General features: G+C 45.9%; 1 protein-coding gene across 5 annotated transcripts in view; it reads right to left on the reverse strand.

Moving 5' to 3' along the window:
* Window positions 1–22,109, reverse strand: part of igsf3 (immunoglobulin superfamily, member 3) — a 124,993-nt gene that overhangs the window by 85,416 nt on the left and 17,468 nt on the right. For 3 of the 5 annotated variants that reach the window (XM_061842511.1, XM_061842514.1, XM_061842510.1), the window contains one exon: window positions 8,317–8,697. In XM_061842511.1, the coding sequence (XP_061698495.1) occupies window positions 8,317–8,697 (381 nt within the window). The remainder of the gene's footprint in view (window positions 1–8,316; window positions 8,698–22,109) is intronic. The other 2 variants (XM_061842513.1, XM_061842512.1) reach the window with 1 other exon arrangement.

The following is a 22,109-nucleotide window of genomic DNA, read 5'->3' on the forward strand; positions in this document are numbered from 1 at the left end:
ACCCTCTCTGGACCAAATAAAATTGTGCAGAGAAAAAAATCTGATACTTTCAGAAAATAACACTCTGGACTTCAAATTTTCGATGATATGGAAAAAACCCGTTGCAAATTTGCAACCCCTGCCCGGAAAGGGTTAAAATCCATAACTAGCAGGACCCGGTGTCCCTGAACAGATTGCGTGTTGAAAGAAAAATTGTCCTGTGCAAACAGGCAAGTGAAACTTACTATAATTACTTTATGATAGTCATAACCAGTTTTCATCAATGCAACACAAGGAAAAACTACATTTTTCCATAATGATTTCAGTGGTTTTTTTGAGGGTATAGATTTGGGCCACATAATTTCAACTAGGAGGCTATCATTACTCCCGTGACCCTTGTGAGGATAAGCGGCTCAGGAAATGGATGGATGGGAGGCTTTCATTCAATTTTGTAAAAAATGTCAAACGCGCAACCCACCCAATCTATTGACAGTGTTCAAGTCAGGCCTCGTAAAGTGCCTAATAATGCCGTCCACTCCGCGCTTAGCGAGGACAAGAGCTAGCGTGCCGTTATCAAGACATACATCTACGATGGCGGGCCCGCGATATGTAAGACGTAAACATAATAGCGCGCTGACTTTTATTGCCTATTATGACAAAACAAATCCATAAAGAAACGTAGCAACGCTAACTACGTACAGTCGATAAACGGGCCTGCCAGCACGGCATGAATTTGCAGCACTGCGAGACACGAAAAGATCTCGCATACAGCCGTGATAATAAACGTGTAATTCTCCCGCGGTGTCAATCAACACTGATTGTTTTCGTTCTGAAGAGTTTTTGGGACAGATTTTGCAACAGATCTTTTTCAGCTCGCGTAGGTGAACATGTTGCCCGGCGGAATCCTTCAAACTCAATCCGTCATCCTCAATCAGCAGCTACAAATGCATTCAGGAAGTCATCACTGAATAAATGTTTTCAATGGGGACAGTAATGCAACCATTTCAGGGACAAAATCCACACAGAAAAGTGGAATGTAACCTTTTCTAGCAACGTGGGAGGTTTTTATTCCCGATTTGGTGGAAATGATCGCGTATTTGGGCCGTAATAGCCAATTACAACGTTGTCGTGCATACGACTGCTGCGCCACCCGAGGCAGTACGAACGGGCAGATCTGCAGAGTTCCGCTTTTATTTGATCGCTCTACTGTAATTTCCGGCCTACAAGCCGCGGCTTTTTTCACACGCTTTCAACCCTGTTTACGCGATGATGCGGCTAATTTGTGCATCTTTTCTAACGGATGCAAGGGGGGCACCCGAGCGGAAAAGGTAAGAACGAAACCGGTGGAATATATGTGCTGAGGAAGTGACTTTTACCGGTCCGGCCTTGCTAGCTGACTAGCGTGTTACTGCCATGTCTAATTGATTTTCACCAGGATGTTTTTTTTTTTTTTTTTTTTTTTTAATCGGCCCTGTTAGCGCAGCGCTAGCGTTAGCGCGTTGCTAGCATTAGCAATAGCATTAGCGTGGCGGAACTAGCATAAAAATCTCCATGTACTGTCTTTCTTTGTAAATATTTCATGTTTCAAGTGGGCACTTGCGGCTTTTACACAGCTGCGGCCTATGTACGTACCAAATGGTATTTCTTTTACAAATGTACTGGGTGACGCTTAGAAACAGGTGAGCTCTGCTAGCCGGGAATTAAAGTATGTTTTTTTTCCTGAGAGACTCTGTCTAATTTTGGGATTGGCAAAGGCACAAATACATGACACCTTCGAGTGCTTTTGGATGCCTGTCGGGGAAAAAGTGACTAGGTGAGAAAGCTTCCGTGTGGTGCCCGACAGCTGTCGTGCCTTCGAACCGGTTGGTGGCAGCTGATCTCTTCCGCCGATTCAACTGCTGCCAGGATATTGAGCTGCTTGTTATCGGCGCTAGCATTAGCTTTAGCGTGGCGCTAGCATTAGCATTAGCACGGCGCTAGCGTTAGCGTTAGTTACTTTGTGTGTACCGTTTTTCTTTGTAAATATCTCGTGTTTCAATGTGGGCACTTGTGGCTTTTACACAGCTGCGGCCTATGTACGTACCAAATAGTATTTCTTTTACAAATGTACTGGGTGATGCTTATAAACAGGTGGGCTCTGCTAGCCGGGAATTGCAGTATGTTTTTTTTTTTCCCCTGAGAGACTTTGTCTAATTTTGAATTTGGCAAAGTCACAAATGCATGACACCTTCGAGTGCTTCTGGATGCCTGTCGGGGAAAAAGTGACCAGGTGAGAAAGCTTCCGTGTGGTGCCCAAGAGCTGTCGTGCCTTCGAACCGGTCGGTGCCAGCTGATCTCTTCCGCGGATTCGACTGCTGCCAGGATATTGAGCTGCTCATCGGCGCTAGCAGTAGCTTTAGCGCGGTGCTATCATTAGCGTTAGTGCAGCGCTAGTGTTAGCACTAGGGTTACCACCGCGCTAGCGTTAAACTGTTTCTGTGTACCGTTTTTCTTTGTAAATATCTCGGTGCGCTCTGTAGAATTACAATAAGTTTAGGCAGACATATCTGCCCATAACACGCTTGCTCTCGAACACGCATCGAAGGAAATTAGACCTTGCAAAAAAAGAAAAAAAAAAAACACCCAAACCTTGACCCGCTGGGGTGTGACGATATTTCCTGTTGTAATGCCGTGACCTACACCCCTCTTCTCCTTCCAAGTTTACTTATTGACCTACAAATAGCTGATATGGTGACACTAACGTCACACAACCTCCTCCTCCTTTGTTTCATAATTCTTTTTGAGGTCGCGCTTCCTTTTGGAAAAAAAAAAAAAATGCATCCCTCGCCTATTCCGGTGTGATGTCACGCATCCCGGCGCTTCAAACGCTGACATTATCCGCGGCTTTTTCCTGATAATTGGGATTGAATTTGAAGATTTTATGACGGCGCTTCCGTGGCAGTGCACGGTGGTCTTTTGTAACGGATTGCCTTCATAAAAGGGACGCATTATCAAAAAGGAGTTAAGCACATTAGAGGAAGGAGTCAATGACTGATGAATGGCGCTCGGAGAAGAGCAAGAACAGGCGGGGGGGGGGGGCGCGTCAAGGTCTCGTTTGTCCACAGAACTTGAAGAGGCCGTGCAGCTGTTGTCGGAACACAAAAGAGCCCCAGAGCCCAGCGGCAGAGAACCGCGAGACCCCGTGGCCTTGACTTACTAAAAGAGGGTTAAGAGGTCACGGATACGGGAAAAAAAAAACGGGAGATAAAAGTCCCATCAGGGCTCCTCTAGTTCTCTCTCACACCTGGCTATAAATACTCGTTCGCAATCAGCGCCGCCGGCCCACATTCACGTGGGAAAGTGGCAACCGCCGGAAGTTCGGGATGACAACGAAAAGTGCAACTCGCTCATCTGTCGCAAAAAAGCACGCCGACGATCGTCATTTAACAGCGCCGAGCGGCTCGGGTGTGTCGGTGCCCAAACAACGGCGGCCCATTACCACAGCAAGTAACCCACAGAAGAAGAAAAAAAACCCAGCACCGATTACAGGTTCAACTTCCTGGAAAGCCGCAGGTCCAAACCAGCCAAGTCGATACCGCTGCAGACGAATGTCACTTTATTTTGCTGCATTGGCTTCAGGATTATTCTCCTGTGGTTTCCAACCACTGCGCTTCGACAGTGTCAAAAAAAAAAAAAAGGGGAAATGATCCATTTTCACCCAATCGGCAACAAAATGTATTATCCGTTTGCAACAAATAATGTATCGTCGTTCATCGATGTGCGCCGGTGAACATTTTAAGGTGCCACCTGTTGCCGTTCAAACAACAGAAAAACAGCTTTGCGCCCAACTAAAACGACCTAAATTTCACACTGAATAAATACATTTGCGAGCATTTTGGAACAAAGATCATTATTTTAGGATGTATACGTTTTGTGACATTTTTGTCTGGTGGTGCGAGTTTTTTAGTCTGTAAAATAGGTGTGCCTTGACTGAATAAAAAGGTTTCAAAACAACATTATCGACCTTTTCAAAACTGAGAGATTCTTCTTGATTACTAATTAATGCGAAGGTTTTATCCACTCTTCTGAAATAACCAATTTGTCAATCTTATTTCACCCGAAACCAATTAACAACATAAGAAAAAGTCTAAATATGCGGCACTTTAATTTTCTAAAGTGTTCGGGTCCCAATCCCCCCCCAAAAAAAATCCCAATTTCCTGTCAGTGATGAGCTGCAGTAGACTTTACAGCAAGTTCGCGGGCCGCTCACGTGGTCCTCGGGGCCCTAAGATCCACAGTCTCCATTTCGCTGTTGCGCTCCATTTTCTTGCTCATGGAGCAAATAGACCAAAACAAAACAAAAAATGGTTACTGTAATTACCGTCCTATAACCCGTGACGTTTTTCACACCCTTTCAACCTTGAGGCTTTTGCGGTGATGCGGCTCATTTGCAGATTTTTTCCTAACGGCTGCAAGGGGGCACTCAAGCGGAAAAGGTAGTCAGACCGGTGGAATAGATGTGCCAAGGAAGTAATTTATACCGGTCCGGCCCTGTTAGCGCTGCGCTAGTGTGTTACTGCCGTGTGTCAGTGATTTTTACCAGTTGTGTGGCGTTTACATAATTCACCTGCGGGACCTCGAGTTGGGTTGTGTGGTTCCGCACGGACTGTTTTTGTTGTTGCACTTCCGGAGTTAAGAAGTAGTGAGTTCCCGCCGTAATACGGCTAGTGTGTTTATCTCTACAATTAAAACAAGACTTGTTCCTGCGTTTGACACTCCGCCTCCGACTCCTTTTCTTCGGCGCAACAGTTTTTTTTTTTTTTAAACAAGCCCTGTTAGCACGGCGGCGCTAGCGTTAGCACGGCGGCGCTAGCGTTAGCTCGGCGGCGCTAGCATTAGCGTTAGCTTGGCGGCGCTAGCATTAGCGTTAGCTCGCCGGCGCTAGCATTAGCGTTAGCGCGCCGGCGCTAGCATTAGCGTTAGCTCGCCGGCGCTGGCGCTAGCGTTAGCATTAAACTCTCTGTTTACAGTCTTCCTTTGTAAATATCTCGTGTTTCAATGTCGGTTTCAATGTGGGCACTTGCGGCTTTTACACGGTTGTATGTACCAAATGGTATTTCCTTTACAAATGTGCGCTCTGTAGGCCGGGAATTACGGTATTTGTCTAATATGAATTGATGGCTTTTCATCGTTTTTTTTTTTTTTTTAATTTTATTTTTTTAAGAGGTAACTGCTTATACAATTCGGTTGGTTAATTTGGACTTTGACCCCCCCAGACAAAGGTTAGTAAAGGTCTGCATTCATTACGCCAGCATGAATGGAGGGAAGGGAGTTTCCAACTATGGCAGCTGTCCTAACTTGTGTGGGCCTTTAGGATAGATACAAAGTGTGTTTGGGGGGTGGGGGGGGGGGAGTGTTGCACGCAGAGACTGCTGAACAGGTGACACCCCGTCGTGCAACATATCCTGTCGCCACAGTTAAGACAAGCTCAACAAAGTTATCACAGTTGATGTGATTCCAATCCCATTATCAACACACTGCACCTCGGGTATGTTTAGAGCGTCGGCCAAATGCTTGACCGCTCCTGGACGCGCACGTTTTGTATCCTCGTGTGCCTGCGCAGCAGCCCACTAAAAAAAAAAAAAAAAAAAAAAAACAAGGCCAATCATCTAAATGCGCCTCCACGCTGGCGCTGTTCACTGTAATCCCGTGAAAAAGACCTCGAGGAATCAAGCCGTTTCCCAAAGTGGGAACCATAATAGGACAGCTTGCACCTTTGAGCAGTTGTACTTGTAGAAGCACTTTGTGGGCTTTTTTTTTTTTTTTTTTTGGGGGGGGGGGAGATTAAAGTGCCTCATTAAGTTTCAGAGTTCCAACCTCAACTGCCAAGATCCGAAGCAAAAGATCGCAGCATTGCTGGTTTTTGGCATTGTCTCTTGCGTTTGTACTTATTTGCCGAGGTTCTCGTCGTTTTGAACTCAAAGATGAGCTTGAGTAGAGTTCACCAAAGCTTAGAATGGGAAAAACCCAATCTGATCTTCTAACGATTATGGGCTTCAACCAAATCTTTTCCTTGCAGTTGGTCCCGTTAGGGGTCGCCACATCTTTTTCCATCTAAGCCCATCTCGTGCATCTTCCTCTCTAACACGCACTGTCCTCATGTCCTCCTTCACAACATCCATCAACCTTTTCTTTGGTCTTCCTCTCGCTCGTTTGCCCGCCAGCTCCATCCTCAGAACCCTTCTGCCCATATACAGTACTCCCTCTCTCGCCTCTGAACATGTCCAAACCATCGAAGTCTGCTCTCTGAACCTTGTCTCCAAAACATCCAACTTCGGCTGTCCCTCTAATTGAACTCATTTCTAATCCTATCCAACCTGCTCACTCCGAGCGAGAACCTCAACATCTTCATTTCTGCCACCTCCAGTTCATCTTCCTGTTGTTTCTTCTCTAATCAAAACCGTCTCTAATCCGTACATCATGGCCAGCCTCACCACTGTTTTATAAAACTTTGCTCTTCATCCTAGCGGAGACTCTTCTGTCACATAGAACACCAGACACCTTCCGCCAACTGTTCCACCCCGCCTGGACCCGTTTCTTCACTTCCTTACCACACTCACCATTGCTCCGTATTGTTGAGCCCAAGTATTTGAAGTCATCCACCCTCGCCATCTCTTCTCCCTGGAGCTTCACTTTTCCTCCTCCGCCCCTCACATATATTCTGTTTTACTTCATCTAATCTTCTTTCCTCTCCTTTCCAGTGCGTGTCTAGTCTAACCTCATCTGTCAGCCTAACCCAGGGGTCACCAACGCGCTGCCCGCGGGCGAATGGTAGCCCGTGAGGACCACACAGGCCACAAATTGTTACTATTTGTGCTTTAAATTCTGAATCTGACTTGCTTACGTGAATTAAAATTTTAAAATACATGTAATGTTTTTACTACAATACTACACTACAAATTTATTACAATATATTAAAACGAAAATATTTTATGTACGTGTAATGAACCGAGTCTGAAATTTGCCGCAAACAGGTCACGTAGCACCCTCGTACGATCGATGCTCACGAAGTAGCCATCAGCCACAAAAAGGATGCTGAACCCTGGCCTATCCATTACTACGACAAACAGGAAGGGGTTCAGCGCGGATCCCTGATGCACTCCCACCTCCGCCTTAAATTCTTCTGACACACCTTCGGCACATCTCGGCTTTTCTGCTACCCTCATACAATTTAACCAAATCAATTACCGCTACTAAATGAGTTATTAAGGATGGGAAAATCATTCTCCAAATGTTCTGGATGCCAGTGTCACATCAATCCCAATAATGCTGCCTGCTGCCTTAAATCAAAAGGCGGTTTTAATGGTCATAAAGTCATAATTACAGTAAATTTTTACATAAAAAAACACACATCCAAGGCATTTAAATGTGACAATCAAATTAAATAGAGTGTTTTGCTAAACCAGCCACACGCAGGATTGATTGCGTCTGGCAAACCAGCAAAATATCATTGCAACAAATTTTATGCTTTTGCCGTAGTGACGATCCAATCACAGCCATCTGACATTTTTGAAATGCCAGGAAGAAAAATTATCGAGACGTACCGTCTATTGAGAAATATGATTTTGCAGCTTCTGGATTTCGAACACCTGACGTGGAGCCAGTCAAGTCAGGAAGTTAAAATGAGTTTTTCAACCGCATGGACTTCCGTCTGCATCGGTCATTTCAGTGCACTGTGCCAATAAATGCCTGCCCCCCCCCACCCCCACAAATTATTGACGCGATACATAACACTCATATGCAACTTCCCCATTAGACAACAAGTTAATATACAGTATAGCCTCGGTTCGGTTCTCGAACAAATCGGTTTTCAAACGAAAATTTGTATTGTTTTTTGCTTCTGTTTTCGAACCAAAATCGGTACTCCAACGCCCCCAACTTCTGCTTCTTTTCCTTTCGGCTTTGTCCCGTTAGATGAGCGCATATTAGTTTGGCACAGTTTTACGCCGGGCGCCCTTCCAGACGCAACCCCAATCCCAGGCAGTCTCCCGTCCAAGTACTAACCAGGGCCAAACCCGCTTAGCTTCCGAGATCTGACGAGATCGGGCGTTCTCGGGGTTAGCGTGGCCGTAAGCACTGGAACACCCCCGACAAAACCCGGAACGCGCGCTGCCAGACCATCTGACCCACGACGCGCTTTGTTGTGAATTCCCACCCCGCCGAAAAAAAAAAACAGAAATCATGCGGTTTTCGAACAAATCACTTCTCGAACCGCCTTCTAGAACGGATTGCGGTCCGAGAATTGTGAACCGAGGCCGTACTGTGCACCGCAATCGCCGACGTTCCGGCGGGACTCACCTGTCAGGTTGGTGCGCGCGCTGTAGGAGCCCAAGTAGCGGCCGTCCGTGTTGGGCGTGTAGCACTCAAACAGGCCCTGGTCCTTGGCCTGCACCTTGGTGATGTGCAGCATGGCCGAGTCCCGGCTCAGCCTCTCCACGTAGATGTCTTTGCTGTTCACCCTCTGCGCGTAGACGGCGTAGGCGTAGTTGGGCTGGGCCGTGCTTACGATGCGGATCTCCCGGTCCGGCGCGGACGGGAGGTACATGGACCACTCGAAGTCCTGCTCGACGCCTTCTTTGTAGCCCGTCACGTTGCACCAGATGGTCACGTGGGAGCCCTCGGTCCGGATCAGCGGCCCGCTCTGCACCGTCACGACTCTCTGGGCCACAGCGGCGCCTGCTAGGCGAGGGGGGGGGGTGTAGCGGAAGGACAGCGGATAACACGGGTTACCAAAACTGCACTTTGAAATATTTACCACGTCTGCGCGCCGCACCTCTCGCAGGAAATAAAGGAACATCTGCAGGTACACGTCCTCGGGAGTGAGCTTGAGGTGCGCGCGTACGCTGTTTTTCCAACGCTTGAATTATTCACTTGGTCTTTTTAACAGCTGCTATCCAATCCTGCTCGCATCTATTTGGTTTACAGCTAAACAGATGCACCGCAGCCGACGGCTCGGAAACTACGAGCCGAGGCGGAAATAGACGTTTTAGCGACAAAATGTGTCTTTTCATATATATATATTTTTTTTTACACATTCATGCACCAACATGAATAAATCATATTTCCATTTAATCATAAATGACTACAACGTGCACGTAATTAGAATAACAAACGGAATGCTGCATAAATGACTAAACTGTTTCGGACTTTTCATCGCATTGTCGCACTGCTTGCTGGGCGGCGTGTGTGTGAATGTTGCACGCACTTGCCACCCGACACACACACACAGCATTGTCCATTCACCCAGCAGCTCCAAGCACCCCCCCCCCCCCCCCCACCACCACCACCACCGCCACCCCTCTTCTTTTGGGCCCGGACACAACAGAGCAGTTACACATGCCCAAAATCCAGACAGAGCGACAAGTATGCCGTTTCCTGTCTGCATAAACAACTGGGATTTGCAGCTGTGCGTACATGCGTGCGTGCGCTTTTTTTAAGGATGGAGTGGACACACAATGCTCGCCCATGAATAATTCACCAGCTTTTTATCTTCCATATCCTCCCGTTTGCACCCGGCAACTTTTCCTTTACGTCCGCGGCCGCCCGCTTCGGCACTCGCGGATGTCGTTGAAAAAGGACGACGCCGGTGCGCGTTTTTGCCGACTCAGTGAGCGCAGTGGCGGAAAATGGGAGATTTTTTATTTTTTTTTTTGCTGTGTGCGCACACCTACTTTTTTTTTTTTTTATCCATATATGTGTGGTTTGTATCATGCAAATCTCCCTCATTCATCATTTCTGCGCTTAAAGCGGCGGGTCTTCCGTCAATTGCGTTTGTGGCCCGTTTCGCTCGGGTGCAGCTTCAATCCACTCAAATCTTGCATTTCCTTTAAAAGCCCTTGAATGGGATTTACTTTTGAGTTGCCATGGTGACTCAAAGTGTAGGTGGAGGGGTAGGAGGGGGCGATGGAGACAGTCATCATGACGTATGGGTTATTTTTTTACACAAAAGGACCCCCACTGGACTTATTGGCTCTGACCACTGGCACAGTACTAACAAATGAATCATCTTTTAAAAGCGAATACTGCGTTAACAACGCCGGGGTGCAAAATATCCAGTTGGCTAAAGGTTACAATAATCTGCACATCAGCGCCGGTTGAAGCAATATCTTAAAAACAATCTATCAATGCAGGATATTGGGTTCAAGAATGGGAAAGCTCGCAGATAAAACTCCAGGAAATGCATAGTTGACATTATTAAAGGCCTTAGATCAGGGGTCTCGAACTCATTTTACCTTGGGGCCGCAGGGAGGCGGAGTCCGGCTGAGGCTGGGCCGTAGCCCCGCCGCACGTGGATGTGTGTGAAATTTAAATTTGAAATCCTATCTTCTCAAACATATATATTTTTTTTAAACACAAAATAAGATGAAGGACGCTGGCGTTTACAACTTGTGTGGAAAACCTCTAAAAATAACGCTGCCATCTACCCCACCGTGATTGGTCGGCTTGTCAGCTCCGCACACAACACTGTAAAAGTGCCATCCATATAAAACTCGCACGACCAGAAAACTTTCACATTAAGGTGGGGGCCACAAAATATCATCTCGCGGGCCGCAAATGGCCCACAAGCCGCCAGTTAGAGACCCCTCTGTCGTCGATAAATAAGATAAGTGCTTTGTAACTACCGTAATTTCCGGCCTACAAGCCACAACTTTTTTTTCCACACGCTTTCAACCCTGCAGTTTATGCAGTGATGCAGCTAATTTGTGCATTTTTTCTAACGGCCGCAAGGGTGCACTCGAGCGGAAAAGTTAAGAATGAGACCAGTGGGATATATGTGCCGAGGAAGTGAGTTTTACCGGCCCTGTTAGCGTTGCGCTCGTGCTGTGCTAGTGTGTTGCTGCTGTGTTACTGGCGTGTCTCAGTGAGATTTACTGGTAAGTTTTATTTTAACTGGGCCTGTTAGCGCTAGCGCGGCACTAGCATTAGCGCATGCTAGCGTTATAGTGTTAGCGCCGCGCTAGCATTAACCTCTTTTTGTGTACCGTCTTTGTAAATATCTCATGTTTCAGTGTGGGTACTTGCAGCTTTTACACAGCTGCAGCGTATGTATGTACCAAATGGTATTTCCTTTACAAATATACTCGGTGAGGCTTGTAACCAGGTGCGCTCTGTTGGCCGGGAGTTACGTATATATATATATTGCTCATTATTAGCACTGCTAATTTGTGCACTGGTGCCCAGCTGGAAAATGTATCTCTCCGAGCACAAATATAATCAGCATCATTCATAACGAAATGCACTGTGTTGATTTTCACAACATGGAGTTAAAAAAATTTCCGGCGCAACGTAATACAAAGGCTCTCTCCTCAGATGTGGAAGTACAGCAGGAGCCAATTTTTCCTCCTCAAAGGTACAATATACAATAATTAATAGACGCCATGTGGGACTCCAACAAAACAGTTTCTAAGAATAAAATAGTACAAGATTATAAATAAAAATGAACAGTGACGGGTACAAAAGTGCATACTGATTGCTAAACAAACGTTCAACAAGGAAAAAAAAAATTCTGCAAAATAAAATATTATTCCTTCAGTCAGAAGTCTGAAGTGTTGTTTTTTTGCTTGGTTGACCTTTTTATATGGTTGAAAGGCCTTGACTGTAATCACTGATGTAAAAAAAAAAAAAAAGAAAAGGCAGTTGGTTTACTGTCACTTCATATTTTCATAACGCACAAGGAAGTAAATACAATTTGGGAAGAAAAACAAACCAAACCTGGAACCAAGCAACATCCTGTTGGCCAGGAATCAGAGCTCGCATCATTTAATATGAATTTGCTATGGAAATAAAGACCACCTGGCACAATGTCAGGACCACTGGCCTTTATGAATTTGATTCACGTTTTGACGCCCTTACCGGATCACAAGACGTTGACCGTACAATCCAAGTAAAATGTTGTGGTGACGTAAAAGGACCGACCATATTGTACTCAGAGATGCTTCGCGATGAAAAGGCTTCAAAGAACAGCAAAATATGAGCATGGCCAAGAGATACAATCATCTTTTATCATTTCTGCGCAGCAGGAGCGCCAGTATCATCTTAAAAAATTAACGCAGAGTCACACAACTTGCATAACCGCTGAAAAACGACTCTCAAAACTGGGATGGAACCTCGAAAAAGGAACAAACTCAGTGGGCATGATATCAGAAGAGCAGACCTGGAGGACGGCGTCACGGTAAAGCGAAATGGTTGAGAATCGAGTTGATCGAGATCAGAGAATGCAACAATTTAAAGATCTTCATATGGAAACTAGTAATAACTGGAACTAGGGAAGGTTCCATTCCATATATGGTTTGAGTTCATTTTTAATGAGGCCTGTGCCAGACTAGATACCACAAAAGAGACGAAAGTACGGAAGAGCAAGACCCTTGAGGGTACCGCCACCCTAGCGACAAGCCACTAGTACCCCTGAAGCAACTGACCTGGATATTTGTCAGATTTTACACCAACTAAGGTGAGCAAAAACCTTCTGTGGCGACACAAGGATGCGGAACCCCTTAGATCTCACTTCAAGTTCTTTCAGGTCTGTGTCAGGCAGAATAGCACAAGAGAAAAGGTTAAAAACAGAAAACCTTTATGAATGCAAAGTACAAATAAATTCGGCGGCGCATGTTATGGGAAACATCGGGTAAAATGATCCAGCGTCTGGATTGGCTTTGACCCGATTCCCGTTTGACCTCATCTACTGGCCTCAGTGTTGCCGGGTCTCATCTCGAAATTGCCGCCAACGTCCACTATTACCGATATCCCCGATATTACCCAATATACTGTCCGGCATCTTCTTGGGGAAAAGTTACTTTCTCACTCCTGATTACATTTGAACCCCCTTCAACCGTCTCTTCCACATCTGAGCCCTTCAAGCCTCCTCTTCTGTCTCCCTTCCTCTCTTTGCATTGGCGCTTCTGCGTCTTTTCAGGCGGGATTTAAGCAGCTCCAACCAGACTTCAAAGTGTCTCTCGCTCTGTGGGCTGTTTAGAGAGGCTGACAACGACATACCAAACCCTGCAAAACCTTCAACTGATCACCGCATTCGGCCGCCTCCCAACCGCAACAATCCAAGCACTTCACCCCCCTTTCAACGCGCTCACAGTTCTTCTTCACCTGTGCCGGCGCTCGAATCAGTCCCGGAGTGCCCATATTTGCTCGATAAGGCCTCAGATTTGTCTATTATTAACAGCATCTCCATCGCTCCTACCCCCGGCCGCCTCCTGCCTTCGCCGCCTTTCCGTGTGTCATAGCTGCATCCCACACTGCGCGTCGGGCATGAGTTTCGTGCTGCATCTCCGTGGACGAACTCCGCGCATGACCTCGCCGTACGCGAGGCTGCCGGGAGACAAAGGCGGATGACTCCGAAGCGCACGTACGCGTCTCCACACGCGTACAGGATGCGACAAAAGAGGATTACGCTAAGTGGAAGGGTGTGTAGGGGGGGTAAACTAATCCAATCATTTGTGGCCACTGTCTTATTCTCAGCGGAAACGAACGGGTGCAAGGCTACTAGCGCTGAAGCCTAGTCACATCAGTCTTCCATGACATGTGATAATTACACACCTAGGAAGGTGTATAATAAAAGCACCACGGGGTGTAAGTGATATTGAGGGCACCCAGAGCACAAGAACAAATGTGCTAATGTGCAATTTTAGAGCGCCGTCATAGTCACCTAACTGCAGAAATAAGGAGACCACGGTGACTGGCACCACGAGCAACATTTCAAAGTCAATTTCTGGTCAGTCGCGTCCGACCGCAGAGTCTCAAAATCTACGACGTCTCTCGTTGGCAAACGGACATAGACCAGTTCGTCGGTACCAACGGACGGTTAGACGAGCAACAACACAAGCGCGGGCTGACTGAACTCCACATATCGGCCGTCACCAACGCCACGTCCTCGGGAGCTACCCGACTCCAATTCACGACGACAAACGGTCTCCGCCTCGGGAAGCACGCCCCATCCTCGCCCGACTCCGCTTGGGCTTCCGTCACCTGCCGAATAGCTACAAACACCGCCTCGACGACACGGTCGCCGACGTTTGCCCGGACTGTGGCACCGGGCCGCACGACAACGCGGCACCTGTTCATCTGCCAGGCGCACCCTACCACCCTCACGGCAGGAGATCTATGGCGGCGACAGACCGAGGCGGCCGCTTTCCTCCGGGTATAAGACTTTTCGCACGATTGTCTACGTCCACACAGCGACACTGTCACGCTGGCTAACACATCACAACAACAACAAGCAACATTTCTCTTGAGCTAATTTGGGTTTTGATTATTGACAGTCACATTTTCCTCCACGTTGCCATCATTTCAGAGTGCAGGAACCATCAGCACTAAACAAGGCTGCACCGTCATCGTCTGACTCGGCCGCACTCGCCTCGTTCTTTCAGGGTCCAAACGCACGCGGTGTGACGCGCCAGATGCGTGCGTTTGAGTAATTGCAAAGACACTCTCGATTCTCGTCAAAGTCGAGGGACACGCAGCCCCGCTCAAGACGACTAAGTGCGTTTTGAGGAAAGCAAACGATGGAATAAATAATAAACCTCAACAGACAAGCTTCTCTTTTTGCGATTTGGGAACATTTCTTTTTCGGTTCCAATTGGTTCTCTGGCGAAGTTGGCGGTCAGTGCTTGCCCAGTCTTGGACTGGCATTCTTACAATTTGGCACTTCATCTGAGCCTTTTCTCAGGGTTAGGGTTGCTGACGGTCACCATCCAATGATACGTTCCATTCGATAGTCAGCCTGCGAGCGCGTAATTGGCCGTAATGCGTTCCCACATTCTGGATGATTGTCCCTTAGATCCAAACTGAACAGTCATCAGCTTCAAGTGGTACGTCGGCGGCCATTAATTATTAAGTAGAAAGAGATGTAATCTCAAATCTGTCTTGCTGAATGCTTTTGTCACAAAAATAACACTGTCACAGACAAAAGTACCAGAATGACGGGAATCGTATTATGTTTCCGAAGCTCATAACGGCAGCCGTGTCTGCCTCCTATTGTGCGAACGAACATATGCCCCCACGTCCCTCTGCGCCCACCCCCGCAGCCATTAACTTTTACAGTACAAACTTTTAGGGGAAAATTGGCAGCGACACGGAGCAGAATAAACTCCGACCAGTGATGCATGAATTAATTATGAACGTGCCGAACGTGGATGCAGTCAATGTCCTATCCTCTCGGGGGAGGTTCAGACTCATCCCCAAGATCTGAGACCCTGTGAAGCTTCTGAGACGGCGAGGTAGCGACGGAAAGAGGATGAGAACTTATGGTGCCGGGAGATGAAAAAAGTAAGGAGAGGGTGAAAGCCAGAGAGAGAACGACAGCCGCCTCCAGGGTGCCGAACGCTATAGAAATGCGCAGAACTAAGAGAATCTCGAAGCGTACAACCGCCTCATGTGCAGTACATGTGTGGCACAAAGGGGAAGATCAGGAACATGGCACTTTTCAGTCGTGGTTCTTTTGTCTGGAGGGCTCAAAAAGTATTTAGCCTGTAAGTACAACTTGTTCAGGAGCAATCGTGTCGGAATAGCAAGAGAAAACAGTTTCCAGAGATTGATATGGTCAACCTTAAGAGACCACACACGCAGACGGGTCAAGATTAAAAAGACAACACGGCCATTCAGAAAGTTTGATGCAAGCACCCAGAATGTCCTCATTCAGGTAGAAAATATAGCAAAGTCATCCAGGCCTGACAAAATTAGTCTGCCGGTGTCTAAATATAGCGAGATCAATCCCAATGTGACAGTGAGACGCGATTGCAGCCTCTAAGATGGTTTTTGAGTGGTGTGTGTGCGGAACTGGAACAGTTTAAATGTCTCCCAACCTTTTCTTTACGTTTTGGAATTTCAAAGCAGTTCAGGAGTTAACGTTGAAACGTTTCTTTTTCATCAAATGCATTCATAGTGCTTAAGAATACTGTATGTAACCTATGAGCCCGAGGTTTGATTCCCCAACTGGCATCAAATCATTGGGGTGCTACAAATTTTACTAAATGATCACGACATTGTTAAATATTGAGCTGTTTTTCTGATTCTGGTTCCATACTACTCAGGTAGTAGTGAGCCTCCTGCTGGTCTGTTTTGATAAAACTATTCTTCATTTTGGCGTGGTAGGTGTGAACAAACAAATTGAACTTGGGTGCGAACCAAACCAACCGGTCTGAAATTACCTATAAGCGACGGTTTGGAAACTTTGGAAACCATTCATGCAGTTACAATGTCATCTGATCGCAGGGGGTGAAGCGAATACAGATTATAAGTATTTGAACACCCTGCGATATTGCAAGTTCTCCACGTAGAAGTCAGGGAGGGGTCTGAAATTTTCATCGTAAATGCGTGTCCACTGTGAGAGAGATAGTCTAAAAAGGAAAATCAGGAAATCACAATGTATGATTTATTTGAGTGATACAGCTGCAAATAAGTATTTGAACACCTGAGAAAACAAATGTTAATATTTGGTACAGTAGCCTTTGTTTGCAATGATAGAGGTCAAACGTTTCCTGTAGTTGTTCACCAGGTTTGCACACACTGCAAGAGGTATTTGGCCCACTCCTCCACACAGATCTTCTCTAGATCAGACAGGGTTCTGGCCCGTTGCTGAGAAACACGGAGTTTCAGCTCTCTCCAAAGATTTTTCCATTGGGTTTAGGTCTAGAGATTGGCTCAGCCACGCCAGAATATGCTTCTTCCGGAGCCACTCCTTGGTTTTGGTCTTTGGTCTTGGCCATGTTACAAGTTTGAGTCTTACTGATTGTATGGGTTGGACAGGTGTCTTTATGCACCTAACAACCTCACACAGGTTCATCTGATTCAGGATAAATTATGGAATGTTGGTGGACTTTTAAAGGCGGACTAACAGGTCTTTGAGAATTCTGGGAGAGCGCACATACAACTAAATGCGGACAATATCAACAAGTACGATTCCACTATTTTATCCTCTTTGATTTCAATATGAAGTTTGTGTAACTTTAAAAAAAAAAAAAATCATACATTGTGATTTCTGGATTTTTCTTTTTAGATCATCTCTCTCACAGTGGGCATGCGCCTACGATGAAAATTTCACACCTCTGCATGATTTCTAAGTGGGAGAACTTGCACTATAGCAGGGTGTTCAAATACTTATTCTCTTCACTGTATTTGTTATCGAAGTGGAACGATTTTACTCTGTGAAGCTTTTCTTGTTTCTTCACTCACAAATCCATAAACCAAACCTACCGTTATCATTCTTGAAACACACTAAGTTGCAGAAGTAGATATTTTTAAAGGCCAAATCAGGGGGAAATAGTTCAAGATTACAAATCTCTCAAAGGATTTGGACAAATAAAAAAGTGAACCATAGGTGAGAAAGCCTAAAAAAAAATCCTTACCTCAAACATTCCTCTTAAACAATAATGATGATAATAATTGCTTATTATTACTGAAATTGTACATCTTTGCTGATATGCAGGGACTAAAGATTTGTACACGGAAACACGGAACCCAACTCATGGAAGGGTGACCACATTTTCTCTCTTTCATATTTGATCCCCCCCCCCCCTTCCCCCCTACGATCTCATATTCTTGACGCTGTGATTGATGCGCTCCCATGCGGCATCGAATTTTACGATTCATGCCGCGTCCTCCCAGTTACGACACCATGTCCTTCCCGCGGTGATGATAATCACCTGCGGCGATAAATTGCATAAATCAGCGTCGCGGAGCGGTCCTAACAACACACTGACCCAACTCCGAGAGTCAAAACATTCGACAAATTCCATATTTAATGATTTTATTATTGTTTTTACATGATCTGGTTTTAAGATCATTTGAAGGATGGTTGCTGGTGACACGGCAAAACAAATTGAGGAAGAGAGGCCGAGCCTTCAGCTTCCATTAGGACGAGCCCGTCGTCGGCTGACAAACACTTAAGAGCGACTGCGGCCATTACGGCCTCAATCGGGAGGCGAAGAGGCTGACGTCGCCTACAATGGGAAGATAAAGTAGATTCCATTATAGGTCAGCGTTTCCTCTTGGAATGGAATTTCGAGTCCGAAAGAAGCAGCCAGGTGGTGTGCATGGTGCGGGGATTACAAGATTTACATGCCGGGGAAATCATTTTTGGAGGCAGGCTTTAGAAGCCGGCAGCGTGATGAAGCAATCCCTGCTCGGTTTGGCCAAGATGCGCTTTTTTCCCAAAAAAACAGCCAATGATCGACAGATGCTCTGTTTGGTCGTGTCTGCGCAGAGAAGGAGCGCTGTCTACAGGAGACATCCTGGTCAATGTGATGCAATCTATTATTCATTTTCTAAAAACAATCGCGTTAAATAATGGAAGTGGAACAAACAAAGGAAGGGCTAGCGTAACGTCGGCGAGCACAGGATTTGAAGATTTCTTGACAGGTATTATCCAAACTAGATGTAAAATCTTGTTTTTTTTTGTTTTTTTTTTAATAAGATTCGGCAAAAGCTTGTATAACATAGTCGAAAGAAAACAGAACTGAATTGGTGGCAGCGAAAACGAGGAGGATCCGGCATACTCAAAACAAATTTTCACCGAATGTCGTGAATACTCGACGTGGGATGCTCCTGGTGACGAATTCAGTGGACTAAGAATCTTTCTGTGAAATCTTGGTACCCAAATTGGAGCCGTAATTTCGTTCGCGTTTGAAGTAGCGTGGCCTAGCTTAGCCTAGCCTCGCTTACTAACAACTAGACTCATTCGAGGTGGAAAACATCAATCGCTAGTACCTACACGACCTGCAAAACCTTCGTATCATATACAACGATGTCCGTGAGTACTAGTAGTGAGGAAGTTGGACAAGTTGAAAGGCCTAGTTTAGCCTAGCCCCGCTTGCTAACAAGTACACGCATTCATAATCAAATACTTACCGAGGAGGAAAACATCAATTTGCTGGTATCTACACGACCTGCAAAACCTTCATATCGTATACAACGAGGTCCGTGAGTACTAGTAGTGAGGAAGTTGGACAGGTTGAAAGGCCTAGTTTAGCCTAGCCCCGTTTGCTAACAACTAGACGTATTAGTAATCAAATACTCACCGAGAAGGAAAACATCAACCGCTAGGTACCTACACGACCTGCAAAACCTTCATATCATATACAACGAGGTCTGTGAGTACTAGTAGCGAGGAAGTTGGACAAGTTGAAAGGCCTAGCTTACCCTCGCCCCGCTTGCTAACAACTAGATGCATTCATAATCAAGTATTCACCGAGGAGGAAAACAATAATCGCAAGTACCGATACGACCTGCAAAACCTTCGTATCATATACAACGAGGTCCGTGAGTACTAGTAGCGAGGAAGTTGGACAAGTTGAAAGGCGGAGTTTAACCTAGCCCCGCTTGCTAACAACTACATGCATTCGTAATCAAATACTTACCGAGGAGGAAAACATCAATCGCTAGGTACCTACACAACCTGCAAAACCTTCATATCATATACAACGAGGTCTGTGAGTACTAGTAGCGAGGAAGTTGGACAAGTTAAAAGGCCTAGCTTAGCCTAGCCCCGCTTGCTAACAACTAGACGCATGAGTAATCGAATACTCACCGAGGCCTGCAAAACCTTCGTATCATATACAACGAGCTCAGTGAGTACTAGTAGCGAGGAAATTGGACAAGTTGAAAGGCTGACTTAAATTCGAACTGTAATTGGGATCTATATTTTTAGTATGTTATGATCCTCCTCTGGTGGGTTCTAGTTTTAAATCACAAGCGATCTGGCCTGTGACTGTACAATTTTTTTTTTTTCCAACATGGAATAAGCCTCTAAAGTCCGTCGGCCGTGGCCAAAATTGCGTGACATGTCTTTTCAACCCTCGAGACATCAGTTAACAAGCAGCAAAGGATTTGCGCTTTGGCGGCTTTTTCTTTTGCTTTTTTTTTTTTTTTTTGCAACAGTTCTTCAAAAAGAAGGAACAGCGTCGACGTGGATCGTGAGCGGAAAGCGAAAATAAACGGTAACAAATCTTGAATCGATTCAGTTTTCTCCATCAATTTCCGTCAATTTGATCAGGGGTGAGCTGGAGCTTTATTTCGCAGCTGACTTTGGCCAGGAGCTGGGGGGGTAGACCCTGGACTCTTCATCGGCCAATGGAACTTTCCGACCTGTCAATCACTCGTACAATGATAGCCAATCAGATAGCCGCACTATCTCAACCCCTGGCTTGACACGCCTCTCTCGCCATATTGTCCATGAGCAATGCTGGTTGCCAGTAGCGTGCGCTTGGAAAAGTTAATCTTACGAAGAAAATGGTCCTCAGATGCGCTTGGGTTAACGTGCAATTCTGATGAAGGATATCCTGCTAGGTTACAAGGTACCCGCTTGATTTATTTTACAAAGCCTAAAACACAGTTGACGAAGTGTCTACGATGGATTAAGGCTCGCGAGAGAGCGCACATACAACTAAATGCGGACAATATCAACAAGTACGATTCCACTATTTTATCCTCTTTGATTTCAATATGAAGTTTGTGAGACGTCAAATATTTTTGCAGCAATCGCCAACGTTTCGCTGCAACTCTGACATTGCGTCCTGCTCCGTCCAAAATCTTAATTCTGTGTACATATTCTTGTTGTGAAATAGTTGAGACCTCTCTGTAGAACTGTCTTGGCCAAGTCTGACACATTTGGCAAAAAACATACCCCAATATTATCTGGAATACGCGATCGAGAATCGGCTTCAAGCATGTTCTGTTCAATCGCCATTTTGGAAGCTTGTGGGATATGGCGGAGGGGGCGGAGCTTAAACTCGCCCTCGGAAAGGTCCATTGAGGTTCACGCCAAACAATTCACACTCACGCCTATGGACATTTTTAAAACTTTGATTAATCTAGCATTTGTGTTCTTATCAGAGTACTTGGAGAAAATCCAGACAAGCACGGCAAGTATTGGCAACCTCAACAGAGAAGGGCCTGCCGCAAGTTTTGAACGCCTTATCACACAACTGTGATCCAGATATACTAACCACAAGTTCAATGTGCTCCCAAACTTATCTTGCCGCTTATTCTCACAAGGGTTGCAGGAAAGCCGACGCCTATCCCAGCTAGCTTCGGGCGAAAGGTCGGACTACACCCTGAACTGGTCGCCAGTCAGTCACAGGGCAGATATCGACACCACCGCTGAGCGGGAATCGATCCCACGCTGACCGCACCAAAGGCAGGCCTGTGTACTACTACATCATCAGTGACCTGCCAAACTTGTTAAAACTAATTTTTCACAAGGTGATAGTGGGATGCTGCAAATCATTTATAGATGCCACAGCAAAATATGAAACCGAGAACGATTTTACCAATTTCCTGGAAAACTCAAGTTGAACCTTTATATGGTAGTTGGAGAATATACTCAAAATACATCATACAAATTGCTGTGGAATATAAAATCCAAATACATCCTTCCAGACATTGGGTATATTGCAGACAGTCACATTTGGCACAGTTCTGATTCAAATCTCGATTCTCGTTGTCCTTGTACTCGCGTGGGCTTCCTCCCACATTCCAAAAGCACATTTGGTTCATGGAAGACTAGATTGTCCACGGACGGGAATGCGAGTGTGAACGCTTGTCTATATTTGTCCCAAGGTGGAAGGTGTACCCCGCATCTCACCAAGTTAGCTTGGAGAGCCTCCAGTTTACCCGTGGACCATAGGATGGATGGATGGATGGATGGATGGATGGATGGATGGATGGCCGGCCTCAGTTGAGGGGTAGAAAGATCTGAATGTGTCATTTTTCAGGCATCACATGAACGACAACGTTAGCCAATTTGGGAAAGTACAAAATATGAAAGTTGGTACCACTCCGCAGCCTCCAAATGAACAAACGGGTGGCGAACTCGGCGCAGTCATGCGAAGGCACAGCGGCACGGACTGCTTATGGTCTGAAACTCTGACTTGAGCCTTGTTTATGTAAACGGGGTGCTACTTTGTTTGCAGCGTCAATCAGCATGGCAGCAAATTCTAGAGATCATTTAATTGTCATTCATTCGTTGCTGTTACGTTTAGGACTCGTAGGACATCGGCGCAAAATGGACGTCAGAGGCAGACGTTTAAGTTCAGTGTATCAAAGTTAACAAAAAGGCATTTATTGAACGGTCTGGTGCTCTGTTC

This window comes from Syngnathoides biaculeatus, chromosome 14 (assembly GCF_019802595.1).
Source record: "Syngnathoides biaculeatus isolate LvHL_M chromosome 14, ASM1980259v1, whole genome shotgun sequence".
In the NCBI taxonomy this organism is placed as follows: domain Eukaryota; kingdom Metazoa; phylum Chordata; class Actinopteri; order Syngnathiformes; family Syngnathidae; genus Syngnathoides; species Syngnathoides biaculeatus.